Consider the following 19,737-nt stretch of genomic DNA (forward strand, 5'->3'; position numbering starts at 1 on the left):
CATACATAAGAAAGACAAAAAAATTAGAGGGAGAGAGAGTTGTTTAGCTCACGATATGAAGAACTTTTTAGTAGGATCAATATAAAAGTACTTTGTCAAAAAAAGACAAAAGTCGGCTTTCTTTCACCTAAAAGATGGTGGCTTTATAATTAATTGCCCAAACTGGAAACTATTAGCAAATTACTTCAGGACTTGTTGTAAACCAGGACTGTCCCAGGCAAGCATGGACAAATAGTTATTCTACCTTCATAGGAGACACCTTTCTGGAATAGCTCAGGTTATCTCTGCACTTTAACTATTTGAGAAGGAAGGAAAGAGATGTAGGTTTGATTGAGGTCAAATAATGGGGTTTGTTTTCACCTCCCACAGGCTTCTGAAGTCACATTAAAACCCCAAGTGTAAGTGAGATACAACCCGCAGGTGTCTTATTCCTCTTTTCCAGCACTGGGGAAGTTCTTATTTGCACAATTAATTATTGCCTCAAACGGGAATTCACTGATTAGGGGCTGGGTAGTGGTGGAGATTCCATGGACAGTCCCCTAGATCCTACAATGTCTCTTTCAACCCAGGGCAAAACAAGCCTTTCTTTTTTTTTTTTTTTTTTTTTTTTTTTTTTTATAAATTTATTTATTTATTATTTATTTTTGGCTGTGTTGGGTCTTCGTTTCTGTGCGAGGGCTTTCTCTAGTTGCAGCGAGCGGGGGCCACTCTTCATCGCGGTGCGCAGGCCTCTCACCATCGCGGCCTCTCTTGTTGCGGAGCACAGGCTCCAGACGCGCAGGCTCAGTAGCTGTGGCTCACGGGCCCAGCTCCTCCGCGGCATGTGGGATCTTCCCAGACCAGGGCTCGAACCCGCGTCCCCTGCATTAGCAGGCAGATTCTCAACCACTGCACCACCAGGGAAGCCCACAAGCCTTTCTTAAAAGAGTAAAATGGTGAACTCAGCCCAAGAAATGTGTATGACTAATCAGATATTTCCAAATATTTTTAGATAAATGGAATATATATCATATGATTCATTCCTCAAGAAAGGCCATGTGGGAACTTTTCATAGGACAATTTTTGCAGTTTTTCTTCAGTAGAAAATCCCACTCTGTAGAAGTTGGTAAAAGTCCCTTCTGTGGTTTAATTTACAACCGCAGATTCCAGCTAAGGCAGGTGTTGGCAAAATCTTACGGCCCAAAATTCTGCAAACCGGCCTCCTTCTGCCAAGACAGCTGTCTGCAAATTGTAGTTAAACAAGAGTGGTGTGTGGCTGATTTCTCTTTTATATTCTATAATTTGGCAGTTATTCTGTCACATTCTGGTTCTTACAGACATCAGCATCAGCCTTAATAATTTTTCAGGCTTTGAAAGGGAGATAATCATTGCCACAAGGTCGTCTGCAGGATCCAGGCTCTTGATTGGCGTTGTGACTGGTGCGACTCCGTGTTACTAGTCATCTCCCAGTGACTAGCCCATGATGTCTGTTACTCTTCGGTGCAACTTCTTGCTTTGGCTCAACACCTCATGGTTGCTACAGAAGTTCTTAAAGTACAGAAGTATCAGCATCACCTGGGAACTTGTGAGAAATGCACATTCTCAGGCTCCATCTCAACTTACTAATTCAGAAACTCAAGCCCTCCAGGTGATTTAAAGTTTAGGAACACTGGTTTTGGAAAGAACACCTAGAAATTTGTAGCATGTCTTCTTTAGGAAATAAACTCAGTTATTCCATAAACAATTAATTGTTGCCTGCATATGCCGCATCACTATGCAAGGCACTGGAAAAGGGTAACTACAAATGTCATGAAGATAATGATCAGGTCTGTGGTATGCACATCGTAACCCCATTGCTATAGTTGGTGTTAAATCAATATTTATTGAATTCATTGGAATGTAAATACACCTAAGCCCCTGACTCCTGAAGACTTTGATGTATGAAATTTTAAGTGATGTAACTTTCACTATTGTTGTCGCAGCCGGTGCTCTCACTCCAATGAACAGAAAACATTGACAATGCATTTTAATGAATTAAGACTTTTTTCACCTTATGTTTAAAATTATAGATATAGGTATCTCTATTTAGAATTGAAAGCAAGAGTTTTCTCTATAGGCAATGTATATATTTCAGTCAGGAGAAAGGAAATATTGCTGAGATTATAAATCCTGGCTGATCCTGACAATATTGTATGCACTTTTACTTCAGCTGTACCTTGGTTGTGTAGACATACCTAGGCCTTTGTATCTTTCCACCTTCCTAAATAGTTTGAAGATGGAAAAAGGATTCTGGAGCAATTCCATCAATGGCCTCACCCTTTTTGCCTAATTATTATGTAAATCACCAGAGCAGCTATAGACCAGTTAAGTTCAAAAGTGTACAGGTGGTCAGAGGAATGACTTGAAAAATGCGCTCCTCTTTTAAGGGGCGTTTTGTTTCTTAAAAAATAAAAAAAGGCAGGAGCTTTTTAAATTTAATGTAGAAAAAGGCCAAAATAGTTGACAGGAAAGAAATAGTCAAATAAAAATGTAGCCTGTGCCAGATGTAATCAAATTAAATGGAACGCTTCACAGGTGTTTCAAAAAATGTTCATAATGTAGTTGAAAAAAATGGCTTCCTTCATTTTTTTATGATTTAAATACTAAGACAGTCTTTACATGTAATAAAAATTCTTTAAAGAGCAGTGAAACGCATGCCATTCCATCTCTGATCCCTATCTTTATGTCCTGTAACTATCTCCATAAATACAGTTCAATCTTCATCATTACTGATAACTCTGTTACTCAGTTCCTGTAGCCATAAATATAGATCACTGTGTGTCCACCCAGAAATCACTCCACGTGACCACATAAACAACCTACACAGCTCATTTTAGGGAAGCATGATCTGAAGTGAGTGAACTTGGACAAGAGCCATGATAATACTTAAAAACAACTTCTATGCCCGGGAAGACTTACATGTTTGACTTAATGGCTATTATGTGTCCCAGTATAAAGGGCCACATTTCTACATCTTTTCCTCCCTTTCACAAATTCCTACGTATCACAGTTTTTTCCATATGCCTTGTACTGAGCTAAGATTTGTGAGGAACAGAAAAAAATCAGAAGTACTTCCATTCCTCAAAGAAGTAAAAGTACAACAGAAGAGATGACAAATGTATAAATTGCTATAAAGATGAGAGGAAACAGCAATGTTATTCGAGAGCGCCCAGAAGTTTATTTATAAAATGTTTCATGACAGTGTTTTACTGAGCACCTAGTAAGTGAAGAGACAAAGATAAAAGCAAGCATGAAAAAGACGGACATATTACTTGACATCATGGGGTTTACAATCTGGATGGAAAACAGAACTAAACACATGAACTAAACATGAGAAGTATACATTGTGATGAAGGCAGAAGTCACAAATAAACAAAATATTTCAGAAATTTGAAATCTTTGAAAGAGATGTTCTTTAAAAAATTGTTCAGTGAGGAGCCAACTGGTAGGCAAGACAAGATGGCAGTTAAGAAGAACATGGCTATGACCCAGCAATCCCACTCCTAAGCATATACCCAGAGAAAACCATAATTCAAAAAGACACATGCACCCCAGTGTTCATTGCAGCACTGTTTACAATAGCCAGGTCATGGAAGCAACCTAAATGCCCATCGACAGACGAATGGATAAAGAAGATGCGGTACATATATACAATGGAATATTACTCGGCCATAAAAAGAAACGAAATTGGGTCATTTGTAGAGACATGGATGGACCTAGAGACTGTTATACAGAGTGAAGTAAGTCAGAAAGAGAAAAACAAATATCGTATATTAACACGTATATGTGAAATCTAGAAAAATGGTACAGGTGAACCAGTTTGCAAGGCAGAAATAGAGACACAGATATAGAGAACAAATGTTTGGACACCAAGGGGGGAAAGCAGCGGGGGTGGTGGTGGTGGGATGAACTGGGAGATTGGGATTGACATGTAGACACTAATATGTATAAAATAGATAACTAATTAACTAGAACCTGCTGTATAAAAAATAAATTAATTAAATTAAATTTAAAAAAAAAAAAAGAAGGACCTGGTCCAGAAAGAGAGCTATTACCAGAGATAACTACAAAGAGTGTGGCCTAGGTGTGGTAGACTGGGGAGAGCTCAGTGGACCTGTTTATTCAAATTCCTCACTCTATCCTATTGTCTCTGCATGGCATAACAAACTTTGTTTACCAAACATTTGCTTTTCCCATATTTCTGTGAGTTGTCTTCCTTCCCTTTGAAGACCCATATCCCTACCCCCTCCTCCTTAGCTCAGGATGGCCTATAAGCTTTAACTGCCTGCCTGTCTTTGACCCTCTCATGCCTATGTGAGGCTCCCATATGTACAAAATTAAATTTGTTTTTTCTCCTGTTAATGTCTTAATTAATAAATAAGCCAAAAGAATTTTAGAAAGGTAGAGAAAAAGTTTTTCCTCCCTTACATTCCCAGTTGTATTCCTGGCATCTAGGGCAGTAAAAAAAAGAAAGAAAGAAAGAAGCCAAATGCAAAAGACCACACATTGTATGATTTCATTTATATGTAATGTCCAGAAAAGGCAAATCTATAGACATAGAAAGCAGGTTAGTGGTTGCCGGGGGCTGGGATTGGTTCTGGAATTAACTGTCAACAGGCATGAGGGATCTTTTTGGGGTGATGGAAATGTTCTAAAACTGGGTTATGGTGATGGTTGCACGACTCAGTCAATTTACAAAATCTTTACATGTTTTTTACAGTAAGTCATGGGAAACAGTGAGAACTGAAGCAAAAGAGATTTGATACTTTCTGGTCATTTAAAGACTGCTGTGGGCTACAGAGTGTAGGGTGTACTAAGGAAAGGGGTACAGGAGGCTGGAGGAGGGGATTTTGAGTCGGGGCCGTAATAGGTGGGATTTTAGGATGAGGAGATAATAGCTGAGGGGACCTGGGACACTGAGCAGTGCTATTTCAGTTGCTCAGGACAAGAATGTGTGAGACATTTTTGATCCTTGATGTATCTTTCACAGTTGCATTACAGAAACCAGGTTTACATGTAATGTTGATAGAACGAGGGGGTAGGGGAAAACCTGATCATGGCTGACCCTCCGTATTTTAACCTTATCATCTCATCTCCCTTCCACTCATGATACACTGTAGTGTCGTTTGTCTTGATTTCCCAGGAGGACAAAAGACCTCTTTCTCTCAAGGCAGTTGTTTTTCTAATTAACACTGCTCTCGGGGTACACAGCCGCACACACAGCACTCAGAGGTGTTAACTTGTTCCTGCGCTCGGAGTCATACTACTGATATTTATGGGATGGTGAGTCAGCTGTATGGGTTGTTTGTTAGCAAGTTCAGCAGAAGTGTGCGAATGCGGGCGTTAGCTAGCACTGTCTCTTTATGGTCCTGCTGTGGGGCACATGCTCAAGGGAAGGCAAACCCAAACGTAAGTGCAAGAGGACTCAGAGACTGACCAGAAAGGGGGGAATGGTTTTGTATCTGAACGTATCAAGCATGGATTTAGTGTACTGGAATTTAGTTCTGGAGTGTTACTCCTGCAGTGGCAAGAGGCCATAGTAAAAGATTAAGATGAGGACTCAGGGACCAGAGTTGCAACCTTGAACACTAGTCTGTTTAACCCCTTCGAGAGTACAGACTTGCTTGTGAAAGGCAGGAACAGACTAGAACTGTGGTTTCCATTTTGTGGGGGTTAAGGTCCTTTCTAGAATGGGTTGCTAGGTATGGGTCCTTTCTGCAGAAAAGTATGCATGCATGAATGCCAAGATTAAGAATACTGAACCAAATTAACTCAAAGGTGTCTTCCAAATCCATTCCTCCCTGTCAGTCTATGAAAGGATAAAAACGAACAACTATGTTCAACTTTGTGCTTTTGATGACATATGTCACAGCAAACCTAGCTAGACTAATGCATCATCTGTCACTTGGGGTTGATTTCTTTTTTTCACATTGAGGAAATCCCATTGCTGCTTCCCAAACTGTGAAGCTGCAGATAAAGAGGGTCACCTCTGCAAAATGAATGGAACTGTTTCTCTTAGTCATTGTACCTGTCCCCATCTGTTCCTTACTTTTAACCTTTCCATCTGAATCCTTCAGTCTCTTTTCCCTCTAACTGTGGGAAGCCTAAAGAAGAGACGAAACGGAGGACCCTATCATGTTTTAGTAAGCTAGATAATTTCAAACTTTATATTGGGACAGTTGACTCAGAGACCACAGGAAAAGCCTAGAAATTGAATAGAAATAAATGTATTAAAACAATTAGAGTAGTAGTAGACAGTGTCAAGAATGTATTGATAAGAAATCATTTATAAGCATTTAGTTATAAAGCATGGACTTAATTTGTTAGGCTGTGCTGCATTGGCTATAATTGTACAGTAATTTTCCAGGATATGGGAAAGTGGGAGAATATGACCTTCAAGGTAAGCCTGCCATTGCTGCCATTGGCAAGGTGGGTATAACTTAAAGGTTGTTTTCAGTGGTTGCTTCCTATTGTTCTTTTGTCATTGTTTCAGAATATATTAAAAATATAAGAATTTTGTGTTACCTTGCATATACCAATTTATGACTAATTCAGATTGCCCTTCAAAAGTGAAAGAAAAGTAATTCGTGGTGATAAATTGATTCCTCAGAAATTGTCTTTATATAGACACAATAAAGCATGAACATTTTTTTAAATGTATTTTAAATTTTCTGCAGTATGTTTCCAAAACAATAATTAATATCTTCCTGGTGACTAGGACTTTATAGCCCTTCCTCTTTTTCTTCCATGACTACTTTTTTAAAAAAGTATTTTCAAGAAGCAATGGGGTATGCATGGAGAATTTACTCCTAGGCAGATGGTGTGGTACTGTGATACAAATTTTTCTCTAGCAGTAACTGGGAGAGAAGCCATGATTCACGGCTGTTAAGAGATAGGAGCCGCTTTAAATGAAGGAATTAATTGCACACACAGTGATGTGTAGGAGCATCCTACGTTAACAGAAAAACACTTGTGTATGTTTTAAAAGAATCTCCAAGACTTAGCTCCTTTGTTTATTCACAGGGGTGATGGGTGAATATGAGCCAAAAATAGAAGTGCAGTTCCCAGAAACGGTCCCGACTGCAAAAGGAACAACAGTGAAGCTGGAATGCTTTGCGTTAGGAAAGTAAGTTCTGGTTTCTCTTCTCCCTTGTCCTCCCTCCAGCTTGGGCAAGTGTAGAATTTTCTTTGCACTGTTCGCCGTGATGGTTTCTGAAGTAACTGAAAAGCAAGCCAAGCCTCTCTCGCTGTGATTCTGTGTGCGCATCTTTGATTTCGCCCTCTCATCATGGAGAGGGGACGTGTCATGGGACGAGAGGGGTTAGCCTGCCACGATGGACATGGCCACAAAGGAGAGGAGAATGGGCAATTCTGAAAAAGCGCTTTGTTCTATTACAATGACCTGTAATGTACATGTTGTCTAACCCAGAATGACAGGAAAACAATGGCCTTCATTTGGGGTACAGTGAAGTTGACTGTTCGGAAAAATGTGGACTTTCATTCGGGTCCCAGTTTACGGAATATGCACCAAACTTGTCTTGTACTTCCTTTTAAATTGCCCGTCTCTTCTTTCTACCGTTCTGAAAATTTTATTTTATTGCAGTATAGTTGATTTACAGTACTGTGTTCATTTCTGCTGTACAGCAAAGTGAGTCAGTTTTACATATATATATATTCTTTTTCATTATGGTTTATTACAGGATATCGGATATAGCTCCCTATGCTGTGCAGTAAGACCGTGTTGTTTATCCATTCTCTATATACTGCTTTGCATCTGCTAATCCCAAGCTCCCAATCCATCCCTCCCCACCTCCCTCCCCCTTGTCAACCACAAGACTGTTCTCTATGTCTGTGAGTCAGTTTCTGTTTCATAGATAAGTTCATTTGTGTCATATTTTAGATTCCACATGTAAGCAATAGCATCTTCTTTCTACTTTGGATTTCGATTTCCTTCTGCTTTGGCTAGAGATTGGTAAGACCTGATATTCTCTAAGAGAGTCTTTATTTTACAGAGTCATCTGAAAATTATTCACAACTTTATTATTCAATCTGTGGAGTCTTCTTAGATAAGCCTACTTGGGAACCAGTTAGATTTTCCGTTACAGTATCTGTCAGAGGGCATAAGAGGGATGAAAAGCAGATCAGTTAAGATTTTGTCAGTAACCCTGCAGGAAAGGTTTGGCATCAGTGATAAAAACTGTCATCTGAAATAAGAAATTTTTGGTCATCTATGTACTTTAATGATACACGTGAATCTCTATGCCCAACCCCACCTATCTGGCTAACCCACTGCTAACTCCTCATCCTTTTCCTGTACCCAAATGTTGGCTAAGGCAGCAGCACTAACTTTTGCTCAACCCCTGTGTCAGCATGTAATCTATATTCACATGATTTTGTGTTTTACAGCAGCCATGGAAGAAAGCTGTTCTTTTTTTTTTTCAATTTTATTTTTAGCTCTAAAGGAAGGATTCTTTTGGTTTTCCTGTTTTCAAGTCATGGCAGTATATGCTGCAGTAGTATCTTTACTTTGGTGCTGAAAAATACAGTGATCATTTTCTATGTCCTGAAAACTTACCCCGTTAAATAAATTATGACATTGCTGTAGGATTGAACACTGTACCAACATTAAAAGTCAAGTTGTAAAACAACATGTGAAACTTAGAAAATGCCCATGGTTTATTACTAAGAGACTAAAAGCAGATTGCCAAACAGTACAAGATGGTCCTATTTTTTATTGTATATAAATATATATTTATATATATATTAGGAAACTTAATTCAAAGAAAAGATGAGAGAAGGTAACTGGATAGGCTAGGAATGTGTTTGGTGAACTCTGCAAGGTGACACCTTGAAAAATCTTCTGTGGAGGAAGACAACAAAATTTACTTTGTTTCTACTTCAAAAGGGGTATGAATTACACACTATTCACGCTGCTTGAATGGCACTAGAATGAAAACAAAGGACCCAAATTGGGCTCCTCCAATCTATACAGAAATGTTTGGGTATGCACATCCAGCTGCGGAAACACATCATCATGGCCCACTTAAGAGCAGAAAGACTATCTCTAAGTACAGTTATTTGTAAAGGCACGTATTAAGTGTCTATCTCATCACATGTAAAGACACCCAGAATGTACTTTTGATAGAGCCCTTTCTGCCTTTTGAGTTAGTGTCTGCCTAATGAACTTAAATTTCTCTAAAACAAGTATAGTAGAGTTGATGGCTCTAATTTTTTAAATACCATCTCAGGTTTTCCAGAGAAGATTAGCAGAGTCTTTAGTGTAATTACTTGTCTGTGTGTGTTTTTTGTGAAAAATAAATATGTAAACAATTGTATCCCCTGCTAGGAAGCCGCAATCTTAAAAGCTGTGGTTAGCTCACTAAACCATTGATTTGCATGCAGATTCAGTGATGCCCTTGCAATTTAAGATGCGTTCTAACAGTTTTGGCTGGAGGATGATAGATGTCTTGAGAGTACTTAAAGACCCCACAGATTGTTTCTTTCCTTATCTCAATACTTAAGTAAAGTTTCCTGAAACCACCCTCCTAATGGACTTCTACAAGTTGATAAGGTCCCACAGAGAGTGTCCCAAGGGGCAGCAAGTAGAAGCTGCCAGTTTCTTATCCCCTGAGCCTTGAAACTGACACCACATCACTTCTGCTTTATTTCAATAGTCCAGGTAGCCAAAGAACCCACCAGGTTCAAGGAGAGGGGGGCCTGGACCTCATCTTAGTGGAAGGCACCTTTAATTCTCCACATCTGTGCATGGACATTTTTATTTTCATATTTATGATTTTAAAAGAAACAGATGCACTAGAAAAAATAGAACAAGCATATAAAAATCTGTTTTTATTTCATTGGTAATATTGCATACGATATAGATTAACTCATTTAAGGTTAAGAAAGGTTATTTGATTTTAAGGAAAACACTAAGTATATAATAATACTGGAGATGTGGATATCACTAAAATCATCACAGTGATACGTGAATAAATGACATTTGGGGAACACTGTCTAGTGCAAGCTTATAATGCTTAGAAACAAGAAGGAAGGGGTTGTAAGGAGCATAGGTTCAAATAAAAGAAACAGTCTCTCTAACTTGATTCACTCCCATTTTTTCTTGCTATCAGTCCAGTACCAACTATTATCTGGAGAAGAGCTGATGGAAAGCCGATAGCAAGGAAAGCCAGAAGACACAAGTCGAATGGAATTCTTGAAATCCCTAATTTTCAGCAGGAGGATGCTGGTTGGTACGAATGTGTGGCTGAAAATTCAAGAGGGAAAAACATAGCAAGGGGACAGCTGACTTTCTTTGGTAAGACTGTGATTCCAGTTTATCATTTGTTGACCTTCCTGGTATTAACATTATAAGCTGGGAGGTTTGCATTCAGGTTTTTTCAGAAGGATTGTTCAAAATAGGATTGTGTAAAACCCTTGGTTTGCTGCTTAATTAGCATGCCCTGGGTGATTCTGGGTAGCGAGAGTGAGGATGGGGGGCAGGGATGGAAGATATATGCTGATACGTTTGGCGGATAGAAATTAGTGTGAACACACTTGCAAAGGACCTATTTTCTCTCCTGCCATCAAGCTGTAAAACTGACACAGGGAACATTGTGTTATTCCTGCTCCTGTTTTTGGTTTTTTTTTTAAAGCTCTCTGCTTTTCTTCGTTCGAATTTTGATTTGGAGTTCGTGTTAATCCTTTGTAATTGCTCCTATTTGGTAGTGATTTAATATGGTACCATGAACATTTCAAAATGCACATTGTCCAAATTTAGTTCTTACCAGCGTGGAGCATGACAAATCTCTCTCACCCCAAAGACCTTTTCTGCGCAGCTGCTCCTATTCCAATCGAATCATCGGCATTGATCCAAACATAATATAAATGTAAAACTTCTAGCAAGTGGTCATCAATTGAGCCTATCTTGGAAACCCTGTTAGGGTATTGATTTGAAATCCAGAAAGGGATTTCACTGGATAGGCATTTTGAAAGCAAATTGAGTTCTCCCAAATTGGAACGTGCCTGAATCCCATCTGTCTGGGGTATTGAAAATAAATATTATAGATTGATAAGTATTCAAGAATGGCTTAAATAAACAACAGTGCATATTAAAAGGATGAGAGCAGTTCTTTAGGCAGGGGCAAGTTGTAGCAAAGGCGTTAAACCTTCCTATTTCTTGCAGTAACTAATACCACGGAAGTCTATTTATTTCATCAGTTCTTCTTCCAGAACGTTTTGGTTTTAAGATATGGGGAAAGAATTTTGTTCAGTGATCATGCAAGGTTTTCTAGAAGCATGATTAGAAACTGGGTGGAGATTTTGAATATCAGCTAGCCTTCAGCAACCTCCCCCATCTGACCCTCAGCATTTTGGACTCATACTTCTGACATTGACCAGTTGGTGGAAGAACACACATGATTTTACCAAGTGCTTCATGTGATGACTTCAGCACCCGTTGTTTGAATAAATATGCACTCTTTTTCAATCACCCATCTTCCTTCAACAATAAAGGACCAACTCTACTCATGCCAGATGACAGACTTGATGCTTGATCTTTGCTCTTTCATAAACTGTCATGGTTGATACCTTATTTCATTGGTTGAAAAGCAAAAGACATCACAGTTCATTGGCTGGAAAAACATAAGACTGAAGGTTACAGATTTGTTCAGTGAGATGCACTTGCTGTCTTTTTTAAGTGTTTAGGATACATTCTTCTCTCCAGTGTAATAATTATTTCTCCTGTATCAGGTAGGAACAACCTGAAAATATTCAGGTAAATGGCCATTTTTTTTTTTAATTAGTTGGTTAGATATTTCCATCCAGTGGCAGTGGTTCCTAAGTGTTACTTGTGTTGCTCAAATAATTGATTGAAGTCATTTTTCACTTTCATGATTTTCTTTGAAGTGAGATATCTGTTTTCAGTATGTTAAAAAGGTGTGAAATAGTCTGCTACCAGGAGTTGACATAGTGCTTTCTAGTACGTCAGAGGTTTCCTGCACCAGAAATAGAAGAGTCCATTGTTACTGTTGTGGAGAATCAGCCTTGTCACTGGCCTTCAGCCTTGTATAGTGAAAGGTTTTCTCAGGGGTCCTGCCTGGAGATGAAAATCAGGTCCTAACAGTGTTTCCCTTTTAAATGAACTTGTCTGCATCCGTGCATGGAGAAAAAAGCAGAATGAAATTTGCCTACTTTCTGAAGATAACTCAGCTTTTTCCTCAGTTGTCAACCACCCTTGGTGTTAGTTAGAAGCTTGTCTAATAAGTTGACTTTCATGGTGCTGGGCTTTTGCATCTATGTTTATTCTTTTGTTTTTCCTCAACTAGCGTATCAGCGACACAGAAATTATCAAATTGTTTTCATTGTCACAGGAGAGCTTAATTATACAAAAGTGCTTGGCTGTCATTTTTTTTTTTCTTTCTTTTTATATATTTTTTCTGGTCTCTAGTGGGTTTGTCCAGTGCTGTGTTTCTGATATCCAGCTGCCTAGATCTCCAAGTTAAATGAGTTATTATCATTAAAGTCACCATATATTTCACAAAAGGGGAGAAAGTAGCCCCAGTCACTTATCCATGAACGTTCTGTTTTTGTTAACAAGAAAATTTCTTACAACATTAAGATGTGCTGTGATCGGGGATTATAAACCATGGGTTTCAGCTTAGAAACCTGTTTTTCCTTTTTGGTTCCAAGTTGCTGCATCCCATTCATCAACTCTTCACTTCAACAACCACGGACAGGTGTGCTCACTTCTGTTCTGGCCTGAAAAAATGGCAATTTTTCTGATCCTGCCCTAAACCTTTTCACCTTCCTCCAAAGGCCTGCTGGGCATGGTTCCATTGCTCCTACGTTCCCTGTGTCAGGATGATAGAAGCCCCTGTTCCTGGTTGGTGTGTTTCCACTGTGGCTGTCTCTTTAGGTTAGCATGTGCTACTCGTGGTTGCGATATGGGAAGAACTGAAACTAGTTCAGACATAAAACATTTTTACCCATCTCCATTTTCCCAATTTATTTTTGCCATGACCTATACTTGTCTGTGTGGTCTAATTTTAATCTGCTCTTTCAGATATTTTTGAGCATACAAAACTTCCTAAAAATAGATCTGTTATATATTCAGGGTTAAAATACTACAGATATTTGTTACTTAAAGGTTGACATTTTCCAAAATGACTTTAATATATTATTAATTTGTTCAAAAGAAATTTTTATTGCCTACCATATGGCAGGCAATGTTGGGCACTTAGGGTTGTAAGACAAATCCCTGCCTTCAAGGAGCTTGTCTTTTACTAGAAGCTGACGGGCAATTTACTATTAAGCAAATAAATGAACTAGAAAATTTCATAGTGTGGTAAGAGTTGTGAAGAAAATGAGTAGGATGATATGATAGCAAATAACTAGGAGCAGAAGAAAGGCTTCATAAGATAAGGTAGTCAGGGAAGACTTGTCTGAGATTTGACTTTGGAGCTGAAACCTAAAGGATGAAAAAGAGCCAGGCTTTCAAGGAGTGGTACATTCCAGGCAGAAGGTAAGGAAGTACAAAGGCCCTGAGACAGGAAACTACTTAACATTGCAATTAACACTGCATTGTGAGATGTATCAAGGAAGCTAGTGTAACTTAGTCATAGTGAGAAAGGGCAAAAGGTTTGGAAACATAGGAGGGTGACACATTATGCAGTACCTTGTAAGCCAGCCCCAGAGTTTGGGATTTATTCTGATCATAATGGGAAACCAGTGGAGGATTTTAAGCAGGGGAATGACTCAATCACATTCATGCTTTTAAAAGACCACTCTGGTTGTTTTGTGGTGATTAGATTATAGGGAACCAAGAGTAAAAGCAGGACAACCGGTCAAGAAGCCAACCAGGTGAGAGAGGTTGGTGGCTAGGACTCAAAGAAGGAAAATAAATGGAGGCTTGACATATATTTTGGAGTTAGAATGAATAAGACACTCCCAAGTCATTCCTACACTTAGACATTTTATAGATAAGGAAGTTGATACCCAAAGAGAAAATGTTACTGATTGAAGTTACATGGTTAAGTAGAGCTAGATTCCAAATGCTATGCCTGTTCCTTCATGCTAGAGGTTCTCAAACTTCAGTGTGCTTTAGAGGAATCTGAAAATTTTATTAAAATACAGAATACTGCGTTCTATCCCCAGAAATTCTGATTCTGTAGAACTAGGGTGGGACCTGAGAATTTGTATTTCTGTTAAGTTCCCTGGTCATGCTTATGCAGCTTGTCTGGAGTCCACAGTGTAAGAACCATTGCTCTCGTGCTAGGCTGTTTTCAAGTGGTAGAGTGAATCCTAAGATTAAATTACATGCAAGCAAAGGTGTTCCTGCTTCCCATGAAAGCTAGCAGCTTGCTGTCACATCAAGCATTATGGCCATTCTACACAGGCAAAGTAGGAGGGTGCTAAAGTAATTATCTTTGAATAAAGGAAAGGGAAGTATAAAATGGATTTAATTAACTTGATAATTATTCATCTTTCCACCTCATTATGTCTGTATAGTCACTTCCTTTTTGCACAAATAGACCAATAGAGTAACATCATTTACAAGAATGAAGCATGAACTAAAGGAACCTGATATTTAATGCCTTTTGTTCAGTTTCTCCTATATGTAACGGGTGTTAAGAGAGTAAAATCATCTTCACCATGAGGAAATAGGGAATATAATATTTGAGCAGTGAACAGGCTGTTGTTCATAGAATCCTATAATGTTTGAGCTGGAAGGATCTACTGGGGCCAACTCATTGATTTTTATTTTTAATTTATTTTATTTTATTTTTATTTTTGGCTGTGTTGGGTCTTCGTTGCTGTGCGCGGGCTTTCTCTAGTTGCGGTGAGCGGGAGCTACTCTTGGTTGCGGTGAGCGGGCTTCTCATTGCAGTGACTTCTCTTGTTGCGGAGCACAGGCTCTAGGTGCGCGGGCTTCAGTAGTTGTGGGGTGAGGGCTCAGTAGTTGTGGCTTGCGGGCTCTAGAGCGCAGGCTCAGTAGCAGTGGCGCACGGGCTTAGCTGCTCCACAGCATGTGAGATCTTCCCGGACCAGGGCTTGAACCCGTGTCCCTTGCATTGGCAGGCGGATTCTTTTTTTTTTTTTTAACATCTTTATTGAAGTATAATTGCCTTACAATGGTGTGTTAGCTTCTGCTTTATAACAAAGTGAATCAGTTATACATATACAATATGTTCCCATTTCTCTTCCCTCTTGCATCTCCCTCCCTCCCACCCTCCCCATCCCACCCCTCTAGGTGGTCACAAAGCACCGAGCTGTTCTCCCTGTGTTATGCGGCTGCTTCCCACTAGCTATCTATTTTACATTTGGTAGTGTATATATGTCCATGACACTCTCTTACCCTGTCACATCTCACCCCACCCCCTCCCCATATCTTCAAGTCCATTCTCTGGTAGGTCTGTGTCTTTATTCCCGTCTTGCCACTAGGTTCTTCATGGCCTTTTTTTTTTTTCCTTAGATTCTGTATATATGTGTTAGCATACTGTATTTGTTTTTCTCTTTCTGACTTACTTCACTCTGTATGACAGACTCTAACTCCATCCACCTCATTACAAATACCTCCATTTCATTTCTTTTTATGGCTGAGTAATATTCCATTGTATATATGTGCCACATCTTCTTTATCCATTCATCTGTCGATGGACATTTAGGTTGCTTCCATGTCCTGGCTATTGTAAATAGAGCTGCAATGAACATTGTGGTACATGACTCTTTTTGACCTATGGTTTTCTCAGGGTATATGCCCAGTAGTGGGATTGCTGGGTCGTATGGTAGTTCTATTTGTAGTTTTTTAAGGAACCTCCATACTGTTCTCCATAGTGGCTGTATCAATTTACATTCCCACCAACAGTGCAAGAGTGTTCCCTTTCCTCCACACCCTCTCCAGCATTTATTGTTTCTAGATTTTTTGATGATGGCCATTCTGACCGGTGTGAGATGATATCTCATTGTAGTTTTGATTTGCATTTCTCTAATGATTAATGATGTTGAGCATTCTTTCATGTGTCTGTAGGCCATCTGTATATCTTCTTTGGAGAAATGTCTATTTAGGTCTTCTGCCCATTTTTGGATTGGGTTGTTCGTTTTTTTGTTATTGAGCTGCATGAGCTGCTTGTAAATCTTGGAGATTAATCCTTTGTCAGTTGCTTCATTTGCAAATATTTTCTCCCATTCTGAGGGTTGTCTTTTGGTCTTGTTTATGGTTTCCTTTGCTGTGCAAAAGCTTTTAAGTTTCATTAGGTCCCATTTGTTTATTTGTGTTCTTATTTCCATTTCTCTGGGAGCTGGGTCAAAAAGAATCTTGCTGTGATGTATGTCATAGAGTGTTCTGCCTATGTTTTCCTCTAAGAGTTTGATAGTGTCTGCCCTTACACTTAGGTCTTTAATCCATTTTGAGTTTGTTTTTGTGCATGGTGTCAGGGAGTGTTCTAATTTCATACTTTTACATGTACCTGTCCAATTTTCCCAGCACCACTTATTGAAGAGGCTGTCTTTTCTCCACTGTATATGCTTGCCTCCTTTATCAAAGATAAGGTGACCATATGTGTGTGGGTTTATCTCTGGGCTTTCTATCCTGTTCCATTGATCTATATTTCTGTTTTTGTGCCAGTACCAAACTGTCTTGATTACTGAAGCTTTGTAATATAGTCTGAAGTCAGGGAGCCTGATTCCCCCAGCTCCATTTTTCGTTCTCAAGATTGCTTTGGCTATTCGGGGTCTTTTGTGTTTCCATACAAATTGTGAAATTTTTTGTTCTAGTTCTGTGAAAAATGCCAGTGGTAGTTTGATAGGGATTGCATTGAATCTGTAGATTGCTTTGGGTAGTAGAGTCATTTTCACAATGTTGATTCTTCCAATCCAAGAACATGGTATATCTCTCCATCTATTTGTATCATCTTTAATTTCTTTCATCAGTGTCTTATAATTTTCTGCATACAGGTCTTTTGTCTCCTTAGGTAGGTTTATTCCTAGATATTTTATTCTTTTTGTTGCAATGGTAAACGGGAGTGTTTTCTTAATTTCACTTTCAGATTTTTCGTCATTAGTGTATAGAAATGCAAGAGATTTCTGTGCATTAATTTTGTATCCTGCTACTTTACCAAATTCATTGATTAGCTCTAGGAGTTTTCTGGTAGCATCTTTAGGATTCTCTATGTATAGTATCATGTCATCTGCAAATAGTGACAGCTTTACTTCTTCTTTTCCGATTTGGATTCCTTTTATTTCTTTGTCTTCTCTGATTGCTGTGGCTAACACTTCCAAAACTATGTTGAATAATAGTGGTGAGAGTGGGCAACCTTGTCTTGTTCCTGATCTTAGTGGAAATGGTTTCAGTTTTTCACCATTGAGGACAATGTTGGCTGTGGGTTTGTCATATATGGCCTTTATTATGTTGAGGAAAGTTCCCTCTATGCCTACTTTCTGCAGGGCTTTTATCATAAATGGGTGTTGAATTTTGTCGAAAGCTTTCTCTGCATCTATTGAGATGATCATATGGTTTTTCTCCTTCAATTTGTTAATATGGTGTATCACATTGATTGATTTGTGTGTATTGAAGAATCCTTGCATTCCTGGGATAAACCCCACTTGATCATGGTGTATGATCCTTTTAATGTGCTGTTGGATTCTGTTTGCGAGTATTTTGTTGAGGATTTTTGCATCTATGTTCATCAGTGATATTGGCCTGTAGTTTTCTTTCTTCGTGACATCTTTGTCTGGTTTTGGTATCAGGGTGATGGTGGCCTCGTAGAATGAGTTTGGGAGTGTTCCTCCCTCTGCAATATTTTGGAAGAGTTTGAGAAGGATAGGTGTTAGCTCTTCTCTAAATGTTTGATAGAATTCACCTGTGAAGCCATCTGGTCCTGGGCTTTTGTTTGTTGGAAGGTTTTTAATCACAGTTTCAATTTCAGTGCTTGTGATTGGTCTGTTCATATTTTCTATTTCTTCCTGGTTCAGTCTCGGCAGTTTGTGCATTTCTAAGAATCTGTCCATTTCTTCCAGGTTGTCCATTTTATTGGCATAGAGTTGCTTGTAGTAATCTCTCATTATCTTTTGTATTTCTGCAGTGTCAGTGGTTACTTCTCCTTTTTCATTTCTAATTCTATTGATTTGAGTCTCTCCCTTTTTCTCTCGATGAGTCTGGCTAATGGTTTATCAATTTTGTTTATCTTCTCAAAGAACCAGCTTTTAGTTTCATTGATTTTTGCTATTGTTTCCTTCATTTCTTTTTCATTTATTTCTGACCTGATCTTTATAATTTCTTTCCTTCTGCTAGCTTTGGGGTTTTTTTGTTCTTCTTTCTCTAATTGCTTTAGGTGCAAGGTTAGGTTGTTTATTCGAGATGTTTCCTGTTTCTTGAGGTAGGCTTGTATTGCTATAAACTTCCCTCTTAGCACTGCTTTTGCTGCGTCCCATAGGTTTTGGGTCGTCGTATCTGCATTGTCATTTGTTTCTAGGTATTTTTTGATTTCCCCTTTGATTTCTTCAATGATCACTTCGTTATTAAGTAGTGTATTGTGTAGCCTCCATGTGTTTGTATTTTTTACAGATCTTTTCCTGTAATTGATATCTAGTCTCATAGCGTTGTGGTCGAAAAAGATACTTGATACTATTTCAATTTTCTTAAATTTACCAAGGCTTGATTTGTGACCCAAGATATGATCTATCCTGGAGAATGTTCCATGAGCACTTGAGAAAAATGTGTATTCTGTTGTTTTTGGGTGGAATGGCCTATAAATATCCATTAAGTCCATCTTGTTTAATGTATCATTTAAAGCTTGTGTTTCCTTATTTATTTTCATTTTGGATGATGTGTCCATTGGTGAAAGTGGGGTGTTAAAGTCCCCTACTATGATTGTGTTGCTGTCGATTTCCCCTTTTATGGCTGTTAGTATTTGCCTTATGTATTGAGGTGCTCCTATGTTGGGTGCCTAAATATTTACAATTGTTATACCTTCCTCTTGGATCGATCCCTTGATCATTATATAGTGTCCTTCTTTGTCTCTTCTAATAGTCTTTATTTTAAAGTCTATTTTGTCTGATATGAGAATTGCTACTCCAGCTTTCTTTTGATTTCCATTTGCATGGAATATCTTTTTCCATCCCCTCACTTTCAGTCTGTATGTGTCTCTAGGTCTGAAGTGGGTCTCTTGTAGACAGCATATATATGGGTCTTGTTTTTGTATCCATTCAGCCAGCCTGTGTCTTTTGGTGGGAGCATTTAATCCATTTACATTCAAGGTAATTATCGATATGTATGTTCCTATTTCCATTTTCTTAAATGTTTTGGGTTTGTTATTGTAGGTGTTTTCCTTCTCTTGTGTTTCTTGCCTAGAGAAGTTCCTTTAGCATTTGTTGTAAAGCTGGTTTGGTGGTGCTGAACTCTCTCAGCTTTTGCTTGTCTGTAAAGGTTTTAATTTCTCCATCACATCTGAATGAGATCCTTGCTGGGTAGAGTAATCTTGGTTGTAGGTTTTTCTCCTTCATCACTTTAAGTATATCCTGCCACTCCCTTCTGGCTTGCAGAGTTTCTGCTGAAAGATCAGATGTTAACCTTATGGGGATTCCCTTGTGTGTTATTTGTTATTTTTCCCTTGCTGCCTTTAATATGTTTTCCTTATATTTAATTTTTGACAGTTTGATTAATATGTGTCTTGGCGTGTTTCTCCTTGGGTTTATCCTGTATGGGACTCTCTGTGCTTCCAGGAC

The 19,737-nt window shown here is 38.7% G+C and overlaps 1 protein-coding gene across 4 annotated transcripts in view; it reads left to right on the plus strand.

The window, feature by feature from the left end:
• The window catches only part of CNTN4 (contactin 4), a 957,860-nt gene that overhangs the window by 774,160 nt on the left and 163,963 nt on the right, over positions 1 to 19,737 (plus strand). For all 4 annotated transcript variants that reach the window (XM_059937717.1, XM_059937718.1, XM_059937716.1 and 1 more), the window contains 2 exons: positions 7,042 to 7,144; positions 10,149 to 10,333. In XM_059937717.1, coding sequence (XP_059793700.1) covers positions 7,042 to 7,144; positions 10,149 to 10,333 — 288 coding nt within the window. The remainder of the gene's footprint in view (positions 1 to 7,041; positions 7,145 to 10,148; positions 10,334 to 19,737) is intronic.

Source organism: Balaenoptera ricei, chromosome 11 (assembly GCF_028023285.1).
Source record: "Balaenoptera ricei isolate mBalRic1 chromosome 11, mBalRic1.hap2, whole genome shotgun sequence".
In the NCBI taxonomy this organism is placed as follows: domain Eukaryota; kingdom Metazoa; phylum Chordata; class Mammalia; order Artiodactyla; family Balaenopteridae; genus Balaenoptera; species Balaenoptera ricei.